This window comes from Anguilla rostrata, chromosome 3 (genome assembly GCF_018555375.3).
Source record: "Anguilla rostrata isolate EN2019 chromosome 3, ASM1855537v3, whole genome shotgun sequence".
Taxonomy (NCBI): Eukaryota; Metazoa; Chordata; class Actinopteri; order Anguilliformes; family Anguillidae; genus Anguilla; species Anguilla rostrata.
Window position 1 is genome coordinate 63689097 of NC_057935.1, and position 26421 is coordinate 63715517.

Consider the following 26421-nt stretch of genomic DNA (forward strand, 5'->3'; position numbering starts at 1 on the left):
TTCTTTGACATTTTTTTTATTGCTCTCCCAATTCCTTTAGAAAAATCTTCTTAAACTGTCAAAAGATAGAAGTCCGGGGATGAGCAGATGTCAGTTCTTCCCCTTGTTCATTTTCTTGAAAAAAACAAAACACTTTTTTGGCATAGCTATGTGTCTTATCTGAATACACTCTTGTCATAAAAATTTTGTGATATGAAACAATTAGTGAATCCAATTTTCTGGGCTGAAGCAGCAGGCCTTGTCCTTCTCAGATAAGGTATGCTAATAATTTGAGGAAATTTGAAATGTTGGCAATCTGTCAAAAAACCTGCTTTTGTTTCCTGACCGTCTGTGAGCAAGGGGACGCACAACCAACTGTTAACAGGGTGCAACTCAGCAGAGAGCAAACGTTTCATTAAAACGCTCCCTTTCCCTCACATTGTGCTTCGTTCACAAAACTTTTCTTAAATGATTCTTACTTTTGTTTTTAAAAATGTTCCTATGAAAAACCTATATGGGATTCATGACACATGTGCAGGCCTTTGTTTTTGTGCATATCTCAGGTGTATGGGATGATGAATGCTGACTGTGCGTAAATTTTATGCGCAGTTCTGTTCATGTGATTAGCATACGGAAACAGCCGTGAACAAATACAGCTAAGAAAAAAATGACGAATGCTGAAATGTTCTTAGAAACGTTCTCAAATGTGATCGTACACATGTTTCATGAATGAGGCCCATTGTGATTTTGTCCTCATTGGAATTGAGCTTCTTCATACAGCCGTAGAGACGCTCCCTCCTCAGACACCTCATCATTAGAGAATTTGAAAACCTAAAATGCCACCTGTAATGAAGTTCACAAAAAATGTGGTTGCTGTCTAGTGGGATTTCTTTGCTTGCTGGGGTCATGGGGATGGGGTTTGTATACAAACATACAAACTCTAAAAACACAAGAAAGCATCGGCAGATGCTGTAACATCTTACAGCTCTTCAAAGCAATACCGTCTTCAACAGCAGCTTGAGCAAAATATAAATCCTTCGTACCTGGGAAAAAATCTCTGAAGCGTCTCACAAAGCTGTGTCTTTGCATAACATACATGAATTTGGAGATACAGGGATTGACTTGCAAGATGAAAAATAGGATAAAGCCTTTCCTTATTGGAAAGAAGCAACATCAGAAATTCCTGTTCCTTCCTTTATGTTTGAAGACTCATCACATATCCAAAACATATGGGGAAAATGTTTAGAAATTCTCCCGTGAGGTTTCCTATACAGTGTTGAAGCTGATTATACTTGCTATTTGTAAACGTTGGTGAATCAATATTGGCCTGCCGAGAACTGCCAAATGATGCATTGGGGGAAAATGTGGAATGATAAAAATCTGAAACAACAGAAAATGGCTAATTCCTTGTTGCTGTGTTGGGTAGTGATTAGGGACTAGATTACAATCCTGAGGTTACAGAATCCCAAGCGTAACCTTGTTTCTGTACCATGAATTCAAGTTACTTAAACCTGAATTCTTCCAGTCCTTAGATGTGATATTGGATAAATATGGAGATTTTTGCTACTAAATGTGTACGTCTAAGCTCTCACACTCAAAGAATAGGTTTTCTGTTTAGCAAATGTATTGAATATGGTGTCTGTATTAGGTTAAGAAAAGGTTCCATACTGGTATTGTCATTTTGAGGATAACCAAATGTGCTTGGATTGGAGCATTACAAATGAACTAGTAGGGGTTTTGTAAGAACGAATAATCTTGAACATCTTACTTGTCATGTTTTGTTAGTTTGGTGAAAAATAATAAAGGGGCTGAGACTGGCCTAATTGCTGCCAGTTTTTGTGATGATGTTATCAAGCTGCCAGAGACTCATGCCGCATATTTTAACCGTCTTTGCCCATTAATCACCAGTAGTGTGTGTGTGTGTGTGTGTGTGTGTTTTACACTGTCAAAGATGAAAACAAACAAACAAGAAACAATCTGTGACTAGCCTATAAAATCGCAAACACCATTATCGGAACACTTTTTCATTGCAACAATTTTATGTCTTTATAACAGCTCAAAGTGAGCAGAAAAATGTGTGGGGGGGGGGCTTGATAGATTCTATAGATTCCGAAGTTATAACGTTAGCAGCCAGATGTATTCCCTAGCATTGTGTCTGCTCATGTATTCTCACTCAACCTGCTAATGGGGGAAAAGCCAAAAACCTGTCCCTCTTGGTGCAAGCTACCACCCCCACAGGAAAATACCATGTGGTGGGCTTTGCATTTGCGAAGCCTGAACCTCAAATTAAGGAAGGTATGCTGAGGCTGGTGGTCTGAATTCATTTTCATTAATGTGGAGCACCGAGTCCTTTTTTTTCAAACTCATTAGCTGATAAAACACCTTCTGATTTCCCATTAAAAAGGCCATTCGTCCTCCCTCGGCTGTGATGCCCGCGCTCTCCCTGTCCCCCTGGTCTAGGTCCCCCCCCCAACTCCCCTCAGCCTCCGCAGCACAAGGAATCGGAAAATAAATGATGGTTTTTGTGGCTTTTGCCAATTGATTTCTTGCAGGGATTTTCTGTTCTGTAGCTAACCAGTTATTCTGTGGCACAGATTTTGCTTCATTTGACCGTTTGACTGGATAAAATAAATGGGCTTGCGATGGAGAAAACCACATCATTGTCTGAGATTGAAATGGACATCTATTGAGAAAGCAAGGCACACGGATAAACAATATTTATGTTAAATAACAAAGCATATTATGTGAGCACCACATATACTACACTAGCACAATTCTTTTTTTCGCATCTTTTTTTCATTATACTATTTTTGTCTCATAAAATTATTCTTGACATTTGCAGAGGGGACAAAAGATTTGTAAGAAAGTCTATCCTAATTATTAGCCCTTTAAAAACAAGCATGTCACATGCACATGATTCAATCTCAGAGCTCTTTTTGTGAACCAAACTGTATTTCCCTTGGTTGCATTTTTCCCTAAGTGTATTTTGACTTGTGCCTTGTTTGCCCAAGGAGAAATCATTTCCTTTGAGTGAAAAAAAATAAAAGTGTGAATCCTATGGTGTGCTAACCAGAAAACTATCACACATCTAATCTGTCGCTCCTGTTTGTACACACTCAGGGTTATTGATGGCATTCTGCGCGATATCTCTGCCTTTACATATCTATGCAAAGCGTGGCCGTATGGCTGTGAATGGAGGACATTTGTGTCCATGGCCTGCAATGCGTTTTTGTGTCGTCATCGCAGAGATTAGAGGGAAATGCAAAATGCACCGAAGCCAGAAATCTGAAGTATTACACTGAAAACATATTTCCTGGCAGAATATCCATTTATTCAAATATAGACAAAAAGGAAAAAAAAAAACACATTTGTGCTGTCTGCAATTAATGGACAACTTTTATGTACAGTTTATACATTATATATATATATATTACTATATATAATTAAAACAACATCACCACCCCATTTTCGTTTTGAGAAATTTTTAAAGACCCCATTTCTCCCCTTCACTCCCCCCCCCCATTTGTTCGGCGATTCAAAGATGTAAAAAAACGTAGTTTTTTGTTTTTATTTTTTTAAAAACATTCACTCTGAGATGCGGTGTGCGATAAAATTCAAGTCAGTATTTTTCCATCAGTTTGAGAGCAAAATTTGAAACTCCACTCCCAGCTGGTGGCTCAAACGGCAGAGTCCATGTAGAGTCCAGCATTTTTTTTTTGTACTCCGCCCCGAAATAAGACGAGAAGAAAAGAAAGAAAACACTATCACAAACAGCAGTTTCAAACGTGTCAAAACCCATGGCTTCTGTTTGATTTTGAGTTCTGTTCTCCTAGCCTCAACACCTTGTAAGTCACACCTGAGCTCAGTTTGTCTAGCATACATCAGCACTGTGTTTACCCAGTAGCAGGAAATATGCACCCGAAATCCCATGTAATATATACGCTTTATCCAATTTTTTTTAACATTTTTTTTTTTTTTTTTTTTTAGTTTTAGATTTGACAGGCAGTTTTGGTTCTAAGAAAAAGAAAAGAGAACGAAAAGTAAAAGGAGCAAATAGCATTAAGACGGGCGCTGCGAGCCCGAGGGAGACCTCTTACGTGGCGGCGTGGATGTCTTCGTGCCTCAGCACTTTGTAGGTGATCCAGTAGAAGATGTTGAAGATGAGGAAGCTGAGGGGGAAGAACGCGCGGGAGATGGTGTCGATGCGCTTGGCGCGGTCCACGAAGCGCTTGCGCACGGCCTCGCTGTCGTACAGCACCTCCACCGGGGGCGGCTGGGTGAAGACGGTGGCCCCCTCCACGGCCCCCGCGTCCTTCATCTGCAGGCAGTGCCCCAGTCCGTAGCCGCGGAAGTAAAAACCGCGGCTCTCTCGCACAAGCTCCTCCTCCTGGAGAGAGAGAGAGAGAGAGTGACAGAGAGGAGATTTAAGGCAGGAAGTCCTCGGTTTTTTTCCCCCAGAAGGGCCTGTTTGGGTGTAGGCTTTTCGTCTACACCTCTACTACAGTTTGATTGAGCTAACCAATGCGTAGTGATGTTCATTCCAGATCTTTCCTAACTAATTCAGCTGTTTTGGTGCTGGGCTTGGACAAAAGCCGGCCGCCACACCCTTACTCTTCTCATGTATGATTGGGTAGTCATTAATAATTGCAATGAAATAGCATCCTTTTTTGCTGCATCTTTTCTCTCGTAATAGTCTGATATTTGTTCAGGAATGAATGAGACCTCTGTTATTTGACCTATCATAATGGCTGTGTGAAGATGTGGGTTTTAGTAAAAGCTCAAAAAGACTGCTGTTTTGTGGATGTGCTGGTATTTTCCACTGTGAATGACAGGGCCTATTCAGACTCTGCGGCATATTGATAGACAGCTTTGATATTCCTCTGACACCTTGAGAGATGGGGTTTGGCAGCACATTTGGGAATTCACTGTCTAAATTGGGTGATTCACTGTGGTTTATTTTACCTCTTTTGCCTGGACCACACTGGCCCCTTGGTAACATACCTGGTGCTACCCTACCTGGCTATTAGCATCCTGAGAGGGGAACTGGCAAGTGGTAACTTGGCTAAATGAGGCTTTACTACCCCCACTGCCATGTCCCGCCTCCAAAGCAGGACATCTCTACAGGCTCCAGAGCATGCATGTGACTGTGACCGATGTCAGGCTGTAGAGGGACGGTGTCCTCCCGCAGGTTCTGCAGAGCAGACAGGGCGGGCATTTGAACATCGTGTCCACCTGGTGACGTGAGAACCCCGAGTCCCAATCCAGCGGCGACAGTGCGGCGTCTGCTCGCGCTCCCTATCGCCTCTGTCATCCCCTGTCTGCGAACACCGGGGTTAGTGAAAACTGCAACCTTTTAATCCGGTGTAAAATTACTAAATGTCTCGCAGCCGAGGACGAGCTGTTACGCTTTCCCAGCACAGTGGCTAATTAGCCCTTCTATTTCTATCTAAACGATCCAGTACATCATGTGTTGAGCTCTAATGATGCGTTTCAGTAAAGATAATAGGCACTCATCCTTTCTATGCAGTGTGCGTCGGTTTCTGCAAGGTAGTCACAGTTCACAATTCTATTTGATTTGTGGGGGTAGTCTTTACCTCTGTGATTATTGCTACGTGGTTCTTTGTCACTGTCCCAGATGCATAGTTCTTATCCACGGGCTCTGGTAAAGGCATGGCCATTTTGCAGAAAATCCTCATTTAAAATGTGGTCTGGAAATGCCAGTCATATCAGGGCTAGCCACAGCTGTTATTGTCCGAACAGAATGCATTTTAAAATTGAGATATTGCGTTTATCTGCCACCTTGAGAGAAATAGAAAATATAGCTAATCTTCAGTGCTTTGAAGATTAGCTATAATGTAAAAAATGGCTGATATAATCAGCTAGAACTTATTTCACCCAAAAAATATTTACAGTTGCATGCCAAAACAGTAAAAAAATAAATCACTGAAATACACACGGTACACAAGAGGACTGATACAGAGGAACAGGATAGAAAGGTTTGGAATCAAGGTGGAGCATGCTTTAATCCAATTCTAAAGCCAATCAAGATTACTCTAGTACCCGTCATGCATCTGTCTCACAATTGTACACTGCATGTACACTGGTGTCCCCTGCTCAACCAAGAAGATACAGGCATGGACCATACATTAGAAAATGCAATGAAGGAGGAATTAATGCATGCAGTGGAAAAACAGTTTTTTTCTGGAGCTAACCAATTATCCTGTGGCACAAATTTAGCTTCTTTTGACTATTTACATTTACAATTGGCTTGCAATAGAGAAAACCATCATTGTCTGAGATTGAAATAAACATCTGTTCTGTAAGCAAGGTGTCATACACTGGCACATGGACAAGCTAAATGTCTGTTAAATAAGACAGCATTTTATACCGTTAGTTATACCTACAGTATCTCTTTCTGTCCTGAATCACTTGTCATCAGCGCTCTTGCAGAACTGAAATGGGAGTTGTCGCATGATACATATACTTAACTCAGCTTGTGGAATTGGAAAGGACAGGAGAAACAGAAAGCACGAAAAATGATCTGTCACGAGGGAACAAATGATTATAGGAGTGTTGAAAGTTAGTCCAGTTTGAAGTTTTGGGTTTAACCGGGTGGGTACAAGGGCAAGGAGCAAGGAGAAAAGGAGAGATGTTTGAGGTGTATGCAGTGACGTTGGGACAATCTTTTCTTGGGCAACATAGGCAAGGGGGCGGGGGTTTAAAGGGTCAGTGGGGTGTGTTTACTGTTTTACCCTGGCGCAGGTGTTGCAGTGGTGGTGCAGGTTGCTGTAGAAGGACACGTTGCCGGGCAGGTCGTTCACTTTCCGGAGAGAGTCGAAGCTTCCCGGCTGGCTTGCCAGAGGCTCCACGGGGGAAACGGTGCAGGTAATGGGGTGGGAATAATGGGATTTCAGAACATGAGATCTCACCCCTGAGCCTCTCAGCGCAGGTATGCTCTATTAGCATGCTGTTGCAAAGGCAGTTTACATTTCAGTGTAATGGTGTTCAGCCATGAATGGAGCAGAATGTGCTTTGCAAGTATATGGAAGACTGAAGGTTGGTGGAGCTGAAGTTACACGATCGCTCCTACTTGCCCAGTCTATTTGAGCGCACTAAATTATAAACAGAAATCCATTCAGGAATGGAATTATTTCTTGTGGGACTAGGGGGCTGTCAGGACGACAGTCGAGGGTGGAAGAGGAACAGCATTCGCTGCGTGTTCCTCCACCACCATTAACTGAGATTAGCTACCGAGAGCATCTATTGCATAAATAGCTGGGGACATATGCCCTGCTCAGCTTGGAGTTTACTAAATATCTCATACCAGGAAAACTAAGTTTGTGGACTCCCTTTGTTGCATTTCAGACAAATTATAGAACCTTTTTTTTGTTATGAAAGTTGGAGGAGGCAGAAAGAAAGGACTTTAAAGACAAAGGTCTTTGACAGCTGTGAACAAGAGAGGCTTTTGTTACCAAGTTAAAATGGTGAGGGGGAGGCACAGACACAAAGTCAGAGGGAGTAGTCAAGGCATGTGAAACACTAGGCCACCTCAATCAAAATGGATACACCGAGGAAACTGGAGAAAGGCATTCTGGGGTTCATTCGAGGAAAGGGGGGGGGGAGGGGAGGAGCAGTACTCAGACTAATCCCTGAGGACTAATCTAGCTGAGCTTTCCAGGTGTGGGTGAGGTCGAGGGTCATGACAAGGAGTGGGGTAAGCGGTAGGGGTAGAGGTGAGGCTCTTTCCCAGGGGGGATGGTGTTTTTTTTTCCAAACACATGTGGTTTGTGGTCGGAGGGGGGTCGGTGGGTTGCAGTTACCCTGGCGCAGGTGTTGCAGTGGTGGTGCAGGTTGCTGTAGAAGGACACGTTGCCGGGCAGGTCGGTCACTTTCCGGAGAGAGTCGAAGCTTCCCGGCTGGCTTGCCAGGACCTCCACAGGGGGGAACGGTGCAGGTAATGGGGTGGGAATAATGGGATTTCGGAAGAGATCTCACAGCCGAGCCTCACAGTGCAGGTGTGCTCTATTAGCTTACTATACCAAAGGCAGTTTATGGTGGGCTGTAATGGATCACAAGCCACAAGCAGGGTATATCTTTATTGAGGGAATATATCGAAGACTTTTCACCTCAATTAAAGTTTGATGGAAGTGAAGTAATATGCTCAGGTGTGCCCTATCATTACGTTCCTAAAAAGGCTGTTTATGCTTTACTGCTGTAGATCACAATCCACAAGTAGGGCACATCATTAACTGGGAATTGGAGTTTTTTTCACCTGCACTAAAGGCTGGTGGAGCCATGTGATCAAGTGTACTCCGTCACCATGTTTTTGTAGTTTATGATTTACTCCAAATTCATGCCGATTTCCCCATAGCCACAAAAGTAAAGTGTCAGGAAGATGAATGAGGAAGAGATGTTTTCTCTAATGTTTAATTTACTCTTGCATGTGAAATGGATATCCCATTGAGAATCGTGTGGCCTACACACAAAAAAAAAAATCTGTCACCTTGCCGGATGATACCCCACCTGGGTAATAGGGTTCATAAGTGCCCTGTGCTCCACTGAAATGGCTGGAACACCTGCTTTCCACAGAAATGCTCGCAACGCAATTTATACCGGAGATAGAGAGGTAAAAGTGAATACAGTTGACAGTTCTGAACGAAACAGAGAGTTGTTATTCTTTTAAAGGGATGAAGAGGCAGGCAGAGAAGCAGGTGCTGCAACTGGGACTGTCAAATCCGGGTGGTCTTAATTAATTGAATTGTGAACAGGAAATTAAAGCAGATTCTCTGGTTAATATGCAGCGGATGTGAGAAAGGAAGAGACATTGGGGCTGTTAGACTTGGGTAATTTAGTCTGAACTCCAGGATGTAGGATGTAGAAGATGATGCATATATGCACTTTCGCCATAAATATGACAAATATTATATGTTCACACCATTTTAGAGTAATTAATGAGTGTAGATGGATTAAAGACAAAAAAATATATGTATACAAGTTAGTTATATCCTGGAGCCATATTTTTATTAATCCTATCTCATTAATCTTACGCACTCTCTCAAGCCTTTTATTAAAATCTTTAATATTAGAATAATAAGAATTGTTGTTCGCCCACACTGGAGTGGTGGGGGTGGAGGCGGGGGAGGGGCTGGTGGAAGGGTGAGTAAATGACTCAATTCTGTGTAAAAATTAGTGTGAAGGACAAAATTGCTTTCTAGTGCTGTTCAGAGATCACGCTGAACCAGTGGGAGGCGGTATTGATTAATCCTGCTCAGTGACCTGTACGCTTCATCAGGCAAACAGCTCTTTCTGCTTGAGGTCAGACATCCATACCACCATTATTGATAATCCAGGACTACAGGGGGCTTATTGGAGAGAAATTTCTAGAATGAGCTCTGGAGTTGGGGAGGCGAGTGAGTGTATTTATTTTATTTTATGGAGTGTCATTCCTCTTTTATTCAAGCTTTTTATTGATCCTGATCTGAGAGACATGCTGTGTATCTCGGTTTGATTGGCTTTACTTCTTGCCCAGGAAGCAATCCAGCCATTTTAGCGTCACTTGATGTGATGGATTTTGTGTGCTGTTGTTGAGCCTCGGTGCAGCATCTCACACCTGGCCATTTGCTCGCAGATAACATTGCTATCTACCTTCTGCAGCATAAGAGATTTGCTGTGCGTGTGGTATGAAGTGCTGTCCAAAACTGTCTTTTGTTTTTGTTTCTTTTTAAAGTCCTAACTCTTATGTTGTCCCAGTAATACAGTGACCTTAAGTGTATTGGTAGGTGGTTGACTTCTCCTAACCCGCAGTGGAACTGTATGAGAAGGGAAGCTATTGTTTGAATTTCGCTTGTGTCTGTGCTTGCCATGGAAACACGAGGATACAAGTTCCCTCAAGCAGCGGCACCACACTTGTAATCATGGGTGGAAATTTGGTGGTTGACCACAGGGAGATAGCTTTCGGGGACTGGGGCCTGGGGGCTGGGGGGGTCATTAATATTGTGGTGGACTGGGGGGGCATCCGATTTTTGGGTGTGCCAATCAGAAAGTGGGTGTGCCTAGGACACCCAGGACACAACGAGCCCCAGCCTGGCATGTATTGTGGCAGCCAGGATTCTCAGTGCTGGCGATACTAGTACCCCTACATGTAGACAAATAGGTTCTGCACGAGTGTGTTTGGAGGTGACAGAAGTGTATAGGCAGGGAGTTCACTATTCACTCACTATTCTCTGTCTTCGGTGTTTCTTCCTCAGCCGGATGAACTCTTTGTGTTGCCGCGAGACGAAGTTGACCGCCGCGTACTCCAGCAGCGCCGCGAACACGAACAGCAGGCAAACCGCCATCCAGATGTCAATGGCCTTCACGTAGGACACCTGCGACACACCACATCAGAGCATCAGTCAGTAATCAATCAGGTAGGGGAAACAGCAGGCAAAAATATGGCCAGACGCAATTCCTCTGTTCAGAACATTATCAATATTCATGTGTAATCATGCATATTCCTTAGATTAGTCCATAATGGGTATACTTTGTGTCCCTGAAACGAAAAAAATAAATGTGCGGTATTTTAATATGCTGGAAAATAACTTTAAAAGCCTTGAAATGAATGCAAATGTGAAATGCTCATGCTTATGTGGAACGTTTCTCTACATACACTGTAAAACGTCCAGTGTTAATTCTACTCTAACATAAAACTTGGCCTCCATTGGGACCAATGTTATCTGTTAGAGTTGAATTAACACTGTTAGAATTGAGTTAACCCTGGACATTTTACTGTTTAGTCCCATGATCTCAATAAGGTAATCACTGCATCGAAGAACAATCGGTTCAGCCGGTTACACCACTTGCAGAGGCCCCATAAAGCACAGTTTTATCAGTTGAAAGTATATGGGCCCTGTTTCCATGGGAACCGGAATTGCACTCTGCTGACTCCATGAATGTTATTTGCCGACGGCAGCGTGAACCCGGCAGTTAAATTCAATGGCTTTAGTTTATGTCGGGCGATACTTACAGCCTGTGTTTCTGTACATTGAAAATTTCTTTCCACAAAGACACTCAGCTTTCCGTTTATTCATTCTGCTACCAGCGCAGATAGCAGAACGCTTCAAGCTTGGCTTCCTAATCCCAAAATTCCATGCCCCAGAGTTGTTTACGTGGGCCTGCGGTCTCTCTCTCTCTCTCTCTCTCTCTCTCTGTTTCTCTCTGTCTCTCTCTCTCTCTCTCTCTCTCTCTCTCTCTCACCTTGGGCAGAGAGGCCCGTGAGCCGGAGCTCTGCGTGGTCATAGTCAGGACCGTGGTGATCCCCAGCCCCACGCGTGCCGGCGCGGCGTCCATGTTGATCCAGAAGGACACCCAGGAGAGGATGACGATGAGCAGGCTGGGGATGTACATCTGGATCAGGTAGTAGCCCATCTGTCTCTCCAGGTGGAACTTCACCTCGATGCAGGTGAATTTACCTGCAGCCAGAGAAGCCGCGAGCATAAAATTAGGCAGTATATTCCAAACCCACGTGCAGGCCTTTCTAAAACGAGCCACTGGCGAACACGTCCGCGAACACCGTGGTCAGCAAACTCAGGACGAACGCTGTGTACTGTGTTTTATGTCACTCCAAGCTGCTTTCTTCCTAGCATCACAGCATCGATTTCTGCACCCACAGCGACCTGATTTCAGAAATATTATAAAACCATATGTTGCAAAACTATTTTGTTGAAATAATGGACATGGCTAAATCAATTTCAACAGTGGTATTTCTTACATTATAGACATTTTGTTATATGGGCTAAGGGCAAAATGTATCAAGGCACCTTACGGGCACAATGAGTAAAGTGCTAAAATGTGCAAAACAAGACAAAACACAAAATGGAAAAAGTAGTTAAATGAATACAAAGTGCAGTATTTCTCTTTTTTTTAAAGGTTATTTCTTCAGCCTGGAACCACACACAAATCAGTTACATTTCACACAGTTGTCATGTAGTCTATTCAGTTTAAGTCTCAATTTCAGTGGAAAAACAGTGAAAAATGTGTTGGAGGCGTTATCTTCACTGAGTTTTAAACAACTCCCACAATTATTCCACCCCACTCTTATATCTATAAACTTCATCACAAGATTGCGATTAATGAATTTTGTGTGACCATATGTGCAAAATTAGTTTCGATAATGCTTCATCAAGCAATTCGTATCAAAGCGTCAGTCATCCGGTTGCTCAATAGCATGGCGGAGGAGAGATCGACACATTCACTCAACCACCCGAGACAATGCTCCCACAGGACAGTACAGTGATGAAATGAACCAGAAAACGAAGTTGAACTCTGCCCCTGGCCGGTCAACTGTGACACAACAAACCATGTGATTTCGATGGACCAATTGCAGGCAGGGGGCAAGTCTGCAAACTTATTTTTTAACATTATTTAGGTGGAGGCTTCAAATAAGCCCACTGGGTTTTCCCGCCTCTCCCTGCACTGTATATTATTTGTTATCTTTGTAATTTTTGTGTATTTTCTAAATTGTGCAAAAATAATAAAACTAAAACTAAAAAACTATCCTGCTTGCGACAGGTCGTGCTGGGGGCATGCACACATCGCAATGTTCGAACTGAAAACACCACGTCTTTTTGTTCGTCTCTTGTTTAAAAAGGGTAGTTTCGAACAAAAAACTTATTTTGTTTAGAGTTTGCTGGCACCTTAACCCTCCTGTTCTGTTCATTTTTTAGGTACAGCAAAAATGTTCCCGGGTCAATCCCCATACAGGGGGGGTTTGCAAATACATGAAATGAACCATTTTCATTTAAAATGTTGATTACACTAATTAAGGCCAGTAGAAGAAGTTTCATACTGAAAAAATAATTTTAAGTATTTTTCCTAGATTTTCAAACTTTAAAAAGGGTCAATTTGACCCGCAACATAACAGGAGGGTTAAGAGATTTAGCAGATCTGCCCCTGTGGAATATCTTCTGTTTTATCCTTGCTTTTGGTTAAAAAAAAATATATATTTTAGTGGACACTAGTTATTGAGCTTGAGTAGAATCCAAAATTTGAGTCGCAATTGCCATTCATGCCCAGAAAACGACACGTCTAACAAGGACTTGTCTTACCAAGGCTTATAATACATCAAAAAGGCAACACACCAGCCAAACATAAATCAAAGAGAAAAAATATCCTGCACATAGTTTGATGGTGAATTTTGAGGTACATATACTCCCAAGGTGAATTTGTTAGGTGTATGCTCCTCAAGGGCAACTTTTTCACATGGCAGTTCTAGGCGGAGATCTGTCTGGTCGAAATGATCTAGCTGGTCTTTGTGGTGCAGCTTAGGGTTGTAACTAGGCAGCTGTTTCATAGGTGACTTAGGCGCATCAACTGTCTTAACGACTACTTGTATTTTTATTTATTTTTATTTTTCCATAGATTGCGTTGTTGCCGTTCTCGTTTTTAGTGTTAATCAGTTTAACCATCAGGGTCCAAGTTGAACTACGCGGTTGTTCCCTGTACTTGGACCGGTACTTCTCTCTAGGGGTTTTGTCATACTTGTTCCTGGTTATGGTTATACACTTTGTTGTACGTCGCTCTGGATAAGAGCGTCTGCCAAATGCCTGTAATGTAATGTAATTTCTTATTTTCACTGTGCAATAAGCATACCTGTGTTGTAGTGCTTTGTGCAGTAGCCCAGGTCTTTTTCTTCTTTCAGAACAAACTGTGGGAGCATCAGATCATCAGCAACCTGCACGGGGGCCGTCTCCAGCCACTCAAAAATCAGGTCGTTCATGGTGTAGCCAACTGTGGGGAGCAAGGGAGAGTGGGGGAAAGAGGGTGAGAGAGGGAAAAAAGAGAAAAAGAGAAAGAGAGATCCCTCACTGCAGCTACAATGCTCACATCCTCTTCAGCCTGTTTGTCATGGCGAAAGGTCACCTGTCTACAGCTTCAATGGGGCCTGCTGGTCGCCTGAAGTTCAGGCACAAGGACGAACGTGATTAGCATGCGTTCCTCCGTCTGTCTGAGGTTGTTTGCAGACTGAGATAGCCAGCCACATAATGAATGGGTTTCTGGGACCTACAGACGTTTGTATGGTAGGAGAACCATGCCTTCAGATCTGTCATTGCAGCCTCTGGAATTCTACAGATAGATGTTTCCATTTACCAGGAAGCCAAGGCAGGATAACTGAAATAACCATGATTATTTTAGCCAAAATGTTCCCTCGACCATCACCATCACCATCCCCCTCATGCTCCCGTACCTCTGATCATTCAATTCATCTTAGCGGAGTGAGATTAGAGACCCATTAAACATGCATGAAGCATGCAATAACACTGCAGAATGCTTGACACGTTTGAATAATACCGATGTCTATCGTAGCCCCTTGAGGCTGTGTGTTACAAAGGCATCAATAATTCAATATATTACCCACCCCCACCCACATTTTAACCAGTGGCCAGCAAACAACAAAGCCATTAAACGTAACACATCTTGCTCATGAAGACTGATTGCGTCATTCAGTATACGTCTCTCTCTCCTTGGAAATGAGAACATCAGTAGGGCAAGCAATGCGCTTTTCTTACAGTTATAAGTGTATGGGACTTTTAAAAAAAAATAAAACATGAGGTGGAATGCACAAAAGGATTTGGAACGCTCTTCTATTGCGAGTTATTCCAAGAAATATTGAAGGGATCTTTCAGCCAATGTAATGTCTGAGTCACAGGTTCCTCATTTACTTACTTTTTTTTATTTATCCACCATTGTTTATGTGCCCTATTAAAATGAATCCCTTATAGAATGATGGGCAATTAAAGTTCCAATTAATGTAATTCGATTGCCACTTTCTCACCTTCAAAAATAGGTGCATATTCAGGGATAACTTGACACCAAGACATGTCCTGGGGTTAAAGAAAGCTGTGCTCAGTTAACTGAGATGAGGCACAGCCTCAGATATATACACTACTACAGCTGAAAAAATGAAACTAGGCATGGCCCCCAGTCCTATGGAAGCTGTACTGATGGCTGAAGCATATATTAGAATGTGACACATTATTGTGCTTGTGACCTGTGCTTGCTGGCTAATTCAGCATGGTGGTGCGATTACTTGATTTGTGTCAATACTTTAGTGATTTAATTGTTTCATATGGCCTGGGAGAGCATTCGCTGATGCTTGCGCAAAAAGCAGCATAAACTGTGCTGGGTATTTTGTCTTGGTGGACATATCCCATAACCCCATAGTGTGCGTTTCGACCTAGGGTGTTCATCACTGAACTCACATTCAAATATAAAATAAAATAAAAAAATTCCTGACAAAGAATGTAGGTCATGGTACATCTGGTTCATTTTTTTTTTTTTTTTGTGTTTTAACTCCTGGGTCTGGGTCTCTTTTCTGGGTCACTTTACCCTGGATTTCTGTGATGGACGGATAATGCAGAAAAAGCACGGGCCAGCAGATTAAGCATTCTGCGGTGCTCTTGCTGATTACGCACAGATTACGGATCTAAACGAAGACCTCTCGGGGCCACGTGCCGCCTCTCGAGCGCTGACCGTCACGTTTATCAAGTGGCCGACAGGAATTACCGTGTCTACTTAATGTTTTATAATCCCTGCTAGGCCATGATAGCGCATGATGGCATTACTGTTTGCATACAAGGCACAGTAATGAGGCGTAATTCCAGCGAACAGGAGAAAGTGCTTTTATTATGCTAGCATTAGGCTATTTTCAGCTGTGTGGCGCGCTGCGTTGCCCCTTAAGGAAATGTGTCACCTCTGCAGTTAAAAAGCAACAGCAAAGCTGTGACCTGGAGCCATGTTGCTGCTAATGCAGAACTCTGGAGCTCATTAATGACTGCGGTAGCGATGGGTGCCATTTGAGAGCCTGTCGCTCCAAGAGCTCCTGTCACACAGATGTAAACACGACAAGGACGGCTGTAAAACCTCGCCGTCATCACCGTGTCCTCAGAAGGTAAGCTGGTCGCACCTTTGTGCTAGTTCAAATGAACCTTTCAAAAATGCCTCAACTACGCAAGAGGCGATTACACTCTTTTAATAGGCTCGTCAGATTTTGGACTTTCTGCGCCTCAGCTATTTTCCAGCCAGAGTACCGGGGATGTTTCTTTCTCAATTTTTGTCCCCAAAATCAGCACCTGTACCTCAAATTAAGTTTACAATATGCCAGAGGCTTTTCAGCAGTAGAGTGTACACTCCTCCAATGCGCTCTCCCACAATCCATTGCCAATTATCCACACTACAGGCCACAGTTCTACAGGAGTACTAGCGTTGATTGTATTAGGAGCATGCCTCTCACTGTAACCTGGTAGCCCATGAGTGCTAACACATCAGTAACCCAATTCTACCTAGTTAGATTCGAAGTAATGACACAACCCAAGCTTGAAACTGTGACATATGGACTCTGTCCCTTTTAAAAAAATTCAGTCAATTGGGCTATGAATTAACTTAGAATTTATTACATGGGGTTATTAGTTATTATTTATTGTGGTTTAATTTTGTATACAACCTGCTGTGTTGTACGTAAGTTTTCTGTGAACCGTTTCATCATTTTCAATTCTCATTTGAAATTATGTTATCTCATTTATATGTGGCATGGCCTTCGCTGTGTTGCGTGCCTTTACATGCAGAGAGAAGGGCAATGGCACGATGAACATGTGCATTACTGTACAGCCACTGATACACTTATCACTCTTTCCCCAAACCCAACACGCAGCAGTCGACATAAGTAAAATATGCATACACGCTACAAGCAATGCCCCACATGAATAAACATTGCCATTTTACACAGGGAGAAACCGTCGCATTGGGGATTGGTACAGAAAGGTACTAAAAACAGAACTTGACTTTGTTTGCTTCAGAAAGTCCTTAACCTTATTTCCACCACCAAGAGGAGTCTGCAGGGCCTCTAGGTTAAAAGAGGCAAGGTTTCTTCAATCTGGGTCTCTTTTTCTATTTGATATAATCTTTTTCTTTATTTTCTTCTTAATTTTTCTAAACTAAACTTCTTTGTCTCTGAGAATGAATTGGAAAAAAAAAAAACTGTCAGTGAGGTGTAGAGGTGGGGCAGATGGTATAAAGTGTGCAAAATGAAAGTTTCATTATTGATATCCTGGAAATTGGTTTTGAGAATGGAGATGATATCAAGGCCACAGAGGCTGGGGGGGGTCATTGGCCACAGGCCACAGGAATCCTCTATTTCTCACGAAGTTCTCGTCCAGTTAATAAGGTTAGAGATATTATGCGCTCTTTTGGGCTGTGTTACACATAATTTCTTCTGTCACAAGTGTGCGATTTGTCTTTGGTAACTGCGCGTTTTACTTTTTGCTGTTTCCCCACTCAGTCAGCATTCATATCTAAGCTTGTGACCATCTAAACAGTCATTTGTAATTTCTGGGTCAACGCTTCCCCCCCACTTCCCCCACACACACTTGGTTTCAGAACCATTTTTGTAGCCTTACGACACGTGCAGTTTTCCTACTTATTTTCCTCGTTCACAGCCAGCAGTGCTCTGTGATGACTGTGGACTTCAGTCAGAGCTTGGGTGAGACGGGTAAAGGTGGGCAAAGTAAGAGAAAAAGAGAAAAACAAATGACTCACAGCTTTCCAGCTGCATGGAACAGGTCTGAATGTCCATTGGGAAATTCTTCAAGTCCATGGGACAGGACAGAATCAGAGTGAGCCTGAGAGAGGAAGACAGACAGACACAGCAGAAGCGATACAGAGAGAATAGCGTAACGGGGGGGGGGGTTGCATTTTGGGGAGGTGGGGGAGGGGGGGGGGAGAGAAAGAGGCAGGAGGGTTACAACATACTGAGAGAAAGGCAGAGAAGCAGAGGGGGACGGATGCAAGGAGCAGTAAAAGAGGAAAGTGGCAGTGCAGAATTTTGATTTCAGATTACCTCGATGTATCATTTGACACCAGCCCTGTCTTGGAAGACAACATAATACCAGTGTTTATTTTGGAATAAAAATAGATAGCGTTTAAAAAATATATATCCTCTGTTGCCGTCTCATTCAGTTACACCTCATTACAGGAACAGCAAACTCACTGCCAAATGCGCTGTTATTTATGGCAATGCTGAAACGCTAAGCCTTGGAGGAGTTGAGCGGAATAGGCTCGGATATTAAGGAGTGTGGCCAGAGGAAGGTGTGTAATAACCTGCTGTAGTGCCTGGCCCTGTGGGTACAGAACAGCCATGAGCAGGACTCTACATCTCTTGACCTGTCATTATGCCACACATACTCTGTTCTTTTCTTACACTTGGAGAAAACCAACCAAAACTCATACTTATTGTAGTTCCCTCAGAAAAAGTAGGTCTTCTCACTGTTTGGACTGTGGGGAATAGATGCCAGTACATCATGTGGGCTGTATTTTTTGGTTGAAAGTCTATTAAATGGGCCTTAGGAGGAACTTAAAGCTGTTCTCTTGTTTAAGAACCACTGGTGAACAATGGCAGTAGACTTCTGGATTGAACACTATGTCTGGCTTGGGGGGGGGGGGGTGATGACGAGTGGACCAAATGGTGCCCCCTATGGGCTACTCACGGACCTGATGCTGTAGAGCACGTTGCCGTTCTGGAAGATCCGTAGAAGCTTGTTCTCGGTGGTGACCTCGTGAAAGTTGGCGCCTTTCTCATTGGCAAAGAACAGGTCGGGCTTCCAAATGGAGTCTAACATGGACGGATCCAGGTCCAGAGAATTGTCAGGGTACTCGCTGTAGGCCAGTCGTGGGTCATTCCAGTGTTGCCGTAGAAACACATTCAGCCGGTAGTCCTGTGAAGAAATGTGGATGCTTGCTTTTGGCGCATGGTTCTTGGACAGTAGTTACTGTGATGAAAGCGATGAGGTAGATTCCTTGGAAAGCCCTGGAATCTATTGTTCCCTTTATTATACTGCTGTTTTTTTGTCAATTTCTGAAATGCATACATAGCAAAGGACAATGACCAAGTGAGTAATCTGCTTTACCAAGCAAGCATGCCAGAAAACTGCTAGATAGCATCCTGAAGCACAAGCAGCATTGTTCAACACAGTGTAATGTCCAGTGGTAATTAAGCTTAACACTACATTTGGTCCTACTCCAGAATATTTTAGCATACAGAAATATATAATACAGGAAGGTTGTTAGATCGTGTGATTGTGTCAAATTGAACAATTTTTAGGCCGTCGGGCAGTTCTGCTGAGAAGTCTTACTTTCTGTGTTAAATCGACTTTCCTAGAGTGCACCTATTTAAAGATCGCTCAAAGACCACTTAGACCACTTCGACCGTGCGAACAGAATGAACGCAATCAAGTGCTCAGCTGTGATAAGTTGATGTCTTCCGGTAATCTTCGGGCCGGTCCGCTTTAAGCCCTGGGAGGCGTCTGAATGAACGGCCGGGGAAGCGCATTAATCAGGATGAATACCGGGCTTTGCAGCGCACCTCCAGTGACATTATTAGTGTCCTAACTCCCGGAGCAAAGCCCTCCGGGCTACTCGCGGCTACGTTCTGCTGACCACGTCGTTCCCCTTAAAACAAAGGGCTTTATCGGTTCTTTTTTCTTTTTTTTACCTTTTCGTTTTTTTTTCATTTTGGGTCTTGACCGTCTCAGTCCTTCATTTTAATTGCGGAACGGACAGTTCATTATCGTCCCATCAAACCGACTCGGTCTCGGTCGTCTCCTGCAGGTAGCGCGGACGTGTTCCGTGAAAGCGGTGAGATGCGGAGGAGCAGCTCAAACGCACGCTGGAGCGAATTTTAAAAAAGCAGGCTTTGTGCAGGCGGCGGGGATTACAGTGTTAACACTGTGGCACAGCAGGAATAGACATTAAAATAGCGAATCTCATTAAGTGAGTTCATGGCAGCTATTTCTATTCTTGAAATGCCAGGCAGATTTCTCTTGGTAATGTGTATATGAAAAATGTGTTTTATCAGTGCTACCTTAGGAAATATGAAAGTGCAAATCACAGATCAACACTTTTATGGAGGAGTGCCCTATTGATGTTGGAGATATATTTACAGGCTTTCATCAGATATACGGAAATATTTCAACAGCTTATTTATGAGCTGTCAACAAACTATTCATAACACATATATAAGGATTCTCACAACATCAGTTATATGTTTGTACTGTTTGCAAAGAACAATAGCTTTTTCAATATTCTTGCCTGCTTTTGCAGGCAAGAATATTGACAGGTATTTGCTATTTCAAATACCTATCAACCCATACCTGTACAAGTCTGTACAAAACATTTTTTTCTACATTTTTTCATAGCCTGCCTAATTAATGGAACTATTGCATAAAGAAATGAACAAATAACATTACTTTTGAAATGAAGTCTTACCATAGTTGTTTCTGTGATGGACCCAAAGCTGTTGATGAAAATATTGCAGGTGACATTAACAGGTGGACCTGCAGAAAAAATAAATGAATAATGTAATCTTTGTTCCTTATCATATGTTGAGATACATTACTGCCATATATATACCCTGGTTTTCATGCCAATGGTAGCAAATTACATATGGCTTAAATATTAAACATACAGTTCATTAAGATGATATTTTCTACTTATAACCAATTTTATCCTCATTTTGTTAACCTTTTTGTCTCCATATTTTTGTGTAATCTGACCTTGCGAAAGCCCTGTAGTGTGGGTTACATATCTTGGGATAAAAGAATAACAAAACAAATAATAAATAATAAATCATTTTTCAAAAATGTGAGTTCACATTCATTTGAATACAGTACATCTTCTTATTTCTACGCTAAGAGGTATTGCTGGTTTAACATACTGAAGTACCACTTGCTCCTTCTGTGAATACGAAAAATGCAGACTGTAGAATATAGAAATACACCCAAACATGTTGAGATGTGTCCTGTTGGTGTGACCTCGTGTTTAATGTTTGGTAATAAAATTGTGCGGTTGGATGGTGTATCCAGCTAAACCACTGGTTCTTTGTGCATTAATTTTTAATGTGGAGGGAGTATATCAGCACTAAAAAAACTTAATCAGTTCCAGGAATGGTACAGACTTACAATTGTTAATGGTTATTTTTAATTCAGGGAATAATAAGAAAGTTCATTCAAAAGTATAGTTTATTTCAGCTCTGCAAATGTTTTGCTGCAAAATATCACAAAAGTAATAAACTTGTCTCTCCATAGATAGTGTTGGCACCAAAGTGAGGGATTCAAAGTAGTGTTTGAGAGAGCTGATAGTTTAATCTCCTCAGCAGGATATGTTGTCTTCAGCCTTTGACAATGCTGAGCGCGGATTCTATTCACATGCTTCAAAGGGAGTTTTTGCCTTACGTGCAAAGAAACTGAGTCAGTTTTGAATGCTTTGTTATGATCGAGAGATCAGCCACGTTTTTTATGCCCCGTTGTCTCCCATTAGTTTTCTTTATCTGTCCTTATCTATCTATCTCTTTAGAACAGGGGAATCAAAATCTAGCCCAGAGGGGCAGTATTTTCTGCAGGTATTTGCGGTTTCCTTTCAAATAGCAGCCAATTAAGGCCTTGAGAATAGCTTGTGTGACTTCAGCCAATCAAAGACTAGAATGAACCATTGGTGCTAAAACGCACCGAAAGCCGTCAGGCACTGCGGCAATCCTGGGTGTGGACGCATACTGTACGCTTTAGAGCTCAGTCGCTTTCTGTTTAAGTGCCTTGATTATGTGCAAGGCAGGTATGCATTACATTCAATTAAGAGACAGAGTGCCAGTGTGAGTTTGGCAGCTGTCAGCGATGTTGGTTAAGTATGAAATATATAAATGTAAATGGTCACAGGGCGATGGAGTGGAAGCCTGTGTGAGAATCTGCTTACTCGAATGGTGAGGAAAATGCACATTTATTCAGTCACTGAGTTAATCTGTGAGCGTCTCACCATCCTTTCTAAATGAGCCAAAGCCTCCTCCAAAAGCCCCCAAACTTCACTGCAATTAAGCACAGAAATAATGTGACAAGACTAACAGCTGTTATGCTCAATTAGAGAGGATTTTCTCTCTGGGTAGCGGGGAGTTGGATCAAGCGGAAGTTGACTGTTTTGGTCGTTCATCTCGCTTCCCTTCTGGGCAGTGGCTCGCTGGCGTACCTTTGAAGTTGGGCCTGATGCGGGCATCATACCCAGAGGTTCTTCCCATCAGCTTGTCCAAGAAGTCAGACGGAGACATTTGGTGCTTTGGAGTTTTGCCGGCGGACTTTATCTCCTCTTTACAGGAGGCTGGTCTGCCGTTTTTTTTTTTTTTTTTTGGAAAGAAAAAAAGGAAAGAGAAAAAAAAGAAAAGAGAGCATGAGAATCAGATTCTACTACAATGCACTGTTTAAATGACAAATAATTACAAGTGCCCAGTCAAAGGAACATACCACAAAGACCAAAAAAAAAAAAAAAAAAAAAACATAATAATAACCACCATCATCATTGTTATCATTATTATTGGAGCATTTAGGGCAGACACAGCAGAACGGCATGTGATGTTGAGCTTTGGAGGGAAAGTGTGCCTTCGCCACATCAGAGGCTTCAGAGGCGTGAAGCCTGACAGATTTGACGGCTCAATTGAAAAGCCATGCGTGTCACTGCTCGGAGGGGTAGGTGGGGGGGGGGGGGATTCGGTTCTGACCGCAGGGGAGCACCGCGCTGCACATGACGGCCGTGACGGGCCTGGGGAAGGCTTTCGGGAGCCCAGGGACCCGCCCTGCGCCGGCTCCTCCATCCTACGCTCCGACGCAGCGGCCAGATTTCGCCACCAATGCCTTTGATGTTTTGTTTAGCGTATCAGTCAGAACTTCACAGCCGCTGTGAAGTGGTGAAGATCACAGCAGTTCCCTTCCGGGAGGATTTTTTACGTTGCTTTTTTTAACGTTGCACAGGCAGGCGTTTGTACTGTACGCTGTGCGATCATGAGGTCCGTGGCCTCGTCCCTGAGCGCCTCTTGTCCTTTGGGGCGGGGGGGGGGGGGGGGGGAGAAGGGGGTCACTAATCTAGTTTTGCAGTTCAGCATTCAGCCTTGGGTAAATATTGAGTGTGCTGTGTTCCTCTGAGCAACACTGAATACTGAAATGTGAAGGAAGCGTAAAAGACGTGCCAAAAAAGACCAGCGCCAGATTGGCAGATGCATTACTCGCAAACTTGTTATGCAGAGCGGCTCAGCCTGAAAATTCTTTTTTTTTTTTTTTACCTTTTCGATCTAAAAGAAAATATTTTGCAGTTAATAAGGATAAGCTAACAAAGTGTGTCATGTATAGAATGCATAATATGTTCATTAAGTAAAGACTAAGTTGTCCAAAAAAATATAATATACAGTAAAACCATGCAGTGTTGAACTTATTCAGTAAGTTTGATTTTAGTTTTACTTAGTTATATTGCCCTCCAAAGCACTTAGTCATTAAATATCTGTATGCATGCATGTATGGATGTGACCGTCATAAATCCAGTTTCCTCTGCCCTTGCTGTGCTGTGAGATCATGCAACAGAACTAAAAATGCTTTTAAAGAGCGTTCTGATGAGCTACCTAAGATTTACAGATTAAAATAATTTATTGGTTTTCTTGTGGTGTTGAATTTACGCATGGATATATTTAACCTAAAATGCAGGCGCCCATATTTATGCCTGGTTTCCAGGGGTCTTAAAATGTCCATGTAAATAAGAGGCCTGCACTTAACACAAGCTTAATTCCAAAGAAGACTTAATGGAACCCATTTGCAAAATCCCCTCCCCGATTCACTGTATACAGTACATCCTGTTAATACATATGCATGCAGAAATAATGTGTGCTGCAAGAGCACCATTACACAGTGCCATGTTACTCAAAGTTTTCCAGTTGTTGGGTAATTTGTTTTTATGACTTTGTTTCCCACCAGGATATTTCAAATATTTTTTTGAAATATTAAAAAAAAAATACAGTCATTAACTCAACCACACAGCCAATATTAGTTTTCTTATTCATAGGTGAAGTAGATTGTTTGCCTAGATCGTCTATAAGATGAAATTTTGACATTTAGAAGGCACTTATCTAAGGAAAATTCTAAGTACATGCAGCATTTAACAAGACAGAAAGAGCACTGACAGTCAGTCAATTTTAGAGACAAGTCTATAGATTATATATTTTAAATGTTATTAAGTTAAAATGGTAGGATGTTATATGAGAAAAGTCCCAGATCTCATTACCCAAATATATCAGTTTTTTAGGGAAGGGTAATGGTTCGCTTTTTTCTTCAGGAGTGAGCGTGTTTACAGATGTGCAGCCATCCCTGCCTACACAGCGTGACCCACTTACCCATTTCTATTTAAGTCAGGTTCCCTGCCTCTCACCTGAGTGCTCAGGTAATTGGAATGAGACCGTGGAGGAAGGAGCGTTGAGAGTCACGCAACCTCGGGGACGTGTTTGTGAAGCCACAGTGCGTAGGTGCAAACAAAGTGCATCTCTGTCCAACGCAACGCATCACTAGGCCACTCTCTAATGGCCTTCCTTAGTCTCGGCATGTTAAACAGGCCTCTACTGCTTACTTTACAGCCTCTCGTGTTGACACATGCTGTGTGAAGGGTGGTGTTGAGGTTGCTGTGGCTTGGTATCCTTAAGTTATGTAATTTTCTGTTACTGGCGATCAATAATGGAAAGGTCCTCACAAGGAAAAGCCACAGAAAGTTTTAAACAGGAAGAGGGATCCCCTTCCCTAAGTGCCTCGATGGTACGCCCCCCCTGGAGAAATTAGCAAGTGCTCTGAAGCATTACTTAGTCTCCTCCCACCCTCTGTCACGATTGTTCTTTGTTGGAAAATTCCAGCATAAAGACAATCACTTAGAATTGAACAGAGGAATCGTGGAGTTTAATACCATGGGCTCAGATCTTCTTCCAGCTGCAAAAGCTCATTGTTTCAATGCTTGAAAAGCAGTCATCAGTCACTTAAATGAATGAAAACGTGGGGCTGTCTGGAGGCGTATCCATCTGTGGCACTCATGACACTGTTCTTAGTGCGGTGATGTACCCCGTGGTCTGGAATCAAATGTGCTCCATTCATCATTTGTGGTCGGTAGTCCCAACGGGTAAGGAATAATTGGCGATTGCGTTGCCCAGTCAGGGTGAGGAACTGAGTGGGTTGGATATTCACCGTCTCCTAACACAGTACTGACTTCTGTAGTTGAGCTGTATACCTTCTGTCTACCTCCTTCAGTTGTTGTGTAGTCATTTACCGCACAGATACACATTCACAACTCGCATAAACTCACCATTGAGCTCAGTTTCGTTTCTCACTCTTGGTACAATTAATCGAATGAAAACGTCACAATTAACGTTTTCATTCAATCTGCAGCAAGGGCGATAATGAATTGCGAATACTGGACTTTTTTTTTTTTTACATTTTCGTTGCTGTTTTATCCTAAAGTAGTGGATAAAATATAGCCACCTGAGTACAACAGCACGAACAAGATGCTATTTCTTTCTTTTAAAATGTTGGCTAGACTTGATGTTTTGCCATTTGCTAATCCTACATTAAAAAGTTGAAATTTTAGTGATCCAGTTTACATACCTTGCACATCAAAACCATGCACATGATTCTTAAAGAGACAGTTTATGCTGGTTTCAACAGATTATCTGATTGAGTCACCTTTGCATGAATGCACTGCTTTATACAGTATACTGCACTGAAAACGTAATATTTCTTGACTTGAGAATTGCTCCCATTCAATTTAATTTCATACTCAGTATACAGAAATGGGGCTATAATTGTATGTATTCACTGTCACGGGAAGCAAAGTGATCTTGACAGGGTGGTGAATACTATTTGTACACATTTCATGAAGTTCCTCGAAATGCCATCTTTTCACAAACGACTGTCAGACTCTTTGGCACAGCCAGCCATTGCCCCCTTTCCTCTAAATTAAAGCAAACAAAAAATCTATTCAGTGACAAAGGCAGAATGTCAGTCCGACTTTTCTTGACAACTTTGCAGTGCATCGGATCTGCGACTTGTTTTGACTGCAAGCATTAACAAACAAATTGCTGCGACAGTTATCCCTTTAGTGTTTTCGAAATATTGACGCGAGAAAAATAGATCTCGTTTAATACAATTGCTTACGCTCGTGAAGATCTCTGGGAAATTTTGACAGGAAGGAAGATATTTTCAAAGGAAAAATGTCACACAAGTGCTTTGCTGGGTCTGCATCTTATAATATACCTTCAGCCATCTTGTCTTTACATATGACATTAACTCAAACTCACTCCCTCATTGTCTCTCAACACTGCCCCTTCACAAACCAGTGGTGTAAGCCAAGTCCATCAATGCATACATTTTAAGATACGAAGATTGAAATGAGGGCTTTATGATAAACAAATTCTTCTTTCCCCTCACGTTTTGAATGCGGTTGAAAGAAGTCAGTATCTGATTTTGGGAATCATTCAATTGCACCAGTGCTTGTTAGCAGTGAAGATAGCACTGTCTTCCAATGTTTGTCTCCGAAAATCTTTGTAAACATTTTATTTTCTTACTGACTCGTTTT

At 42.4% G+C, this 26421-nt stretch overlaps 1 protein-coding gene and 1 long non-coding RNA gene across 3 annotated transcripts in view; one reads left to right on the forward strand and one right to left on the reverse strand.

Annotated features, from left to right (window-relative positions):
• The window catches only part of LOC135251670 (uncharacterized), an 84219-nt gene that overhangs the window by 13464 nt on the left and 44334 nt on the right, over nt 1–26421 (forward strand). The window contains exons 3-5 of one of the 2 annotated variants that reach the window (XR_010329176.1): nt 10227–10388; nt 11224–11373; nt 11887–12363. This is a non-coding gene — a long non-coding RNA (uncharacterized LOC135251670). Of the gene's footprint in view, nt 1–10226; nt 10389–11223; nt 11374–11886; nt 12364–26421 lie in introns of those variants that run through there. The other variant, XR_010329175.1, reaches the window with a different exon arrangement.
• The window catches only part of glra4a (glycine receptor, alpha 4a), a 52469-nt gene continuing 29336 nt past the window's right edge, over nt 3289–26421 (reverse strand). Inside the window, exons 2-9 of the mRNA XM_064329320.1 lie at nt 22021–22154; nt 20275–20342; nt 18502–18725; nt 17551–17633; nt 13609–13746; nt 11215–11429; nt 10197–10346; nt 3289–4366 (exon numbers count right to left, since the gene is read on the reverse strand). Coding sequence (XP_064185390.1) covers nt 4073–4366; nt 10197–10346; nt 11215–11429; nt 13609–13746; nt 17551–17633; nt 18502–18725; nt 20275–20342; nt 22021–22154 — 1306 coding nt within the window. The 3' untranslated portion in view covers nt 3289–4072. The remainder of the gene's footprint in view (nt 4367–10196; nt 10347–11214; nt 11430–13608; nt 13747–17550; nt 17634–18501; nt 18726–20274; nt 20343–22020; nt 22155–26421) is intronic.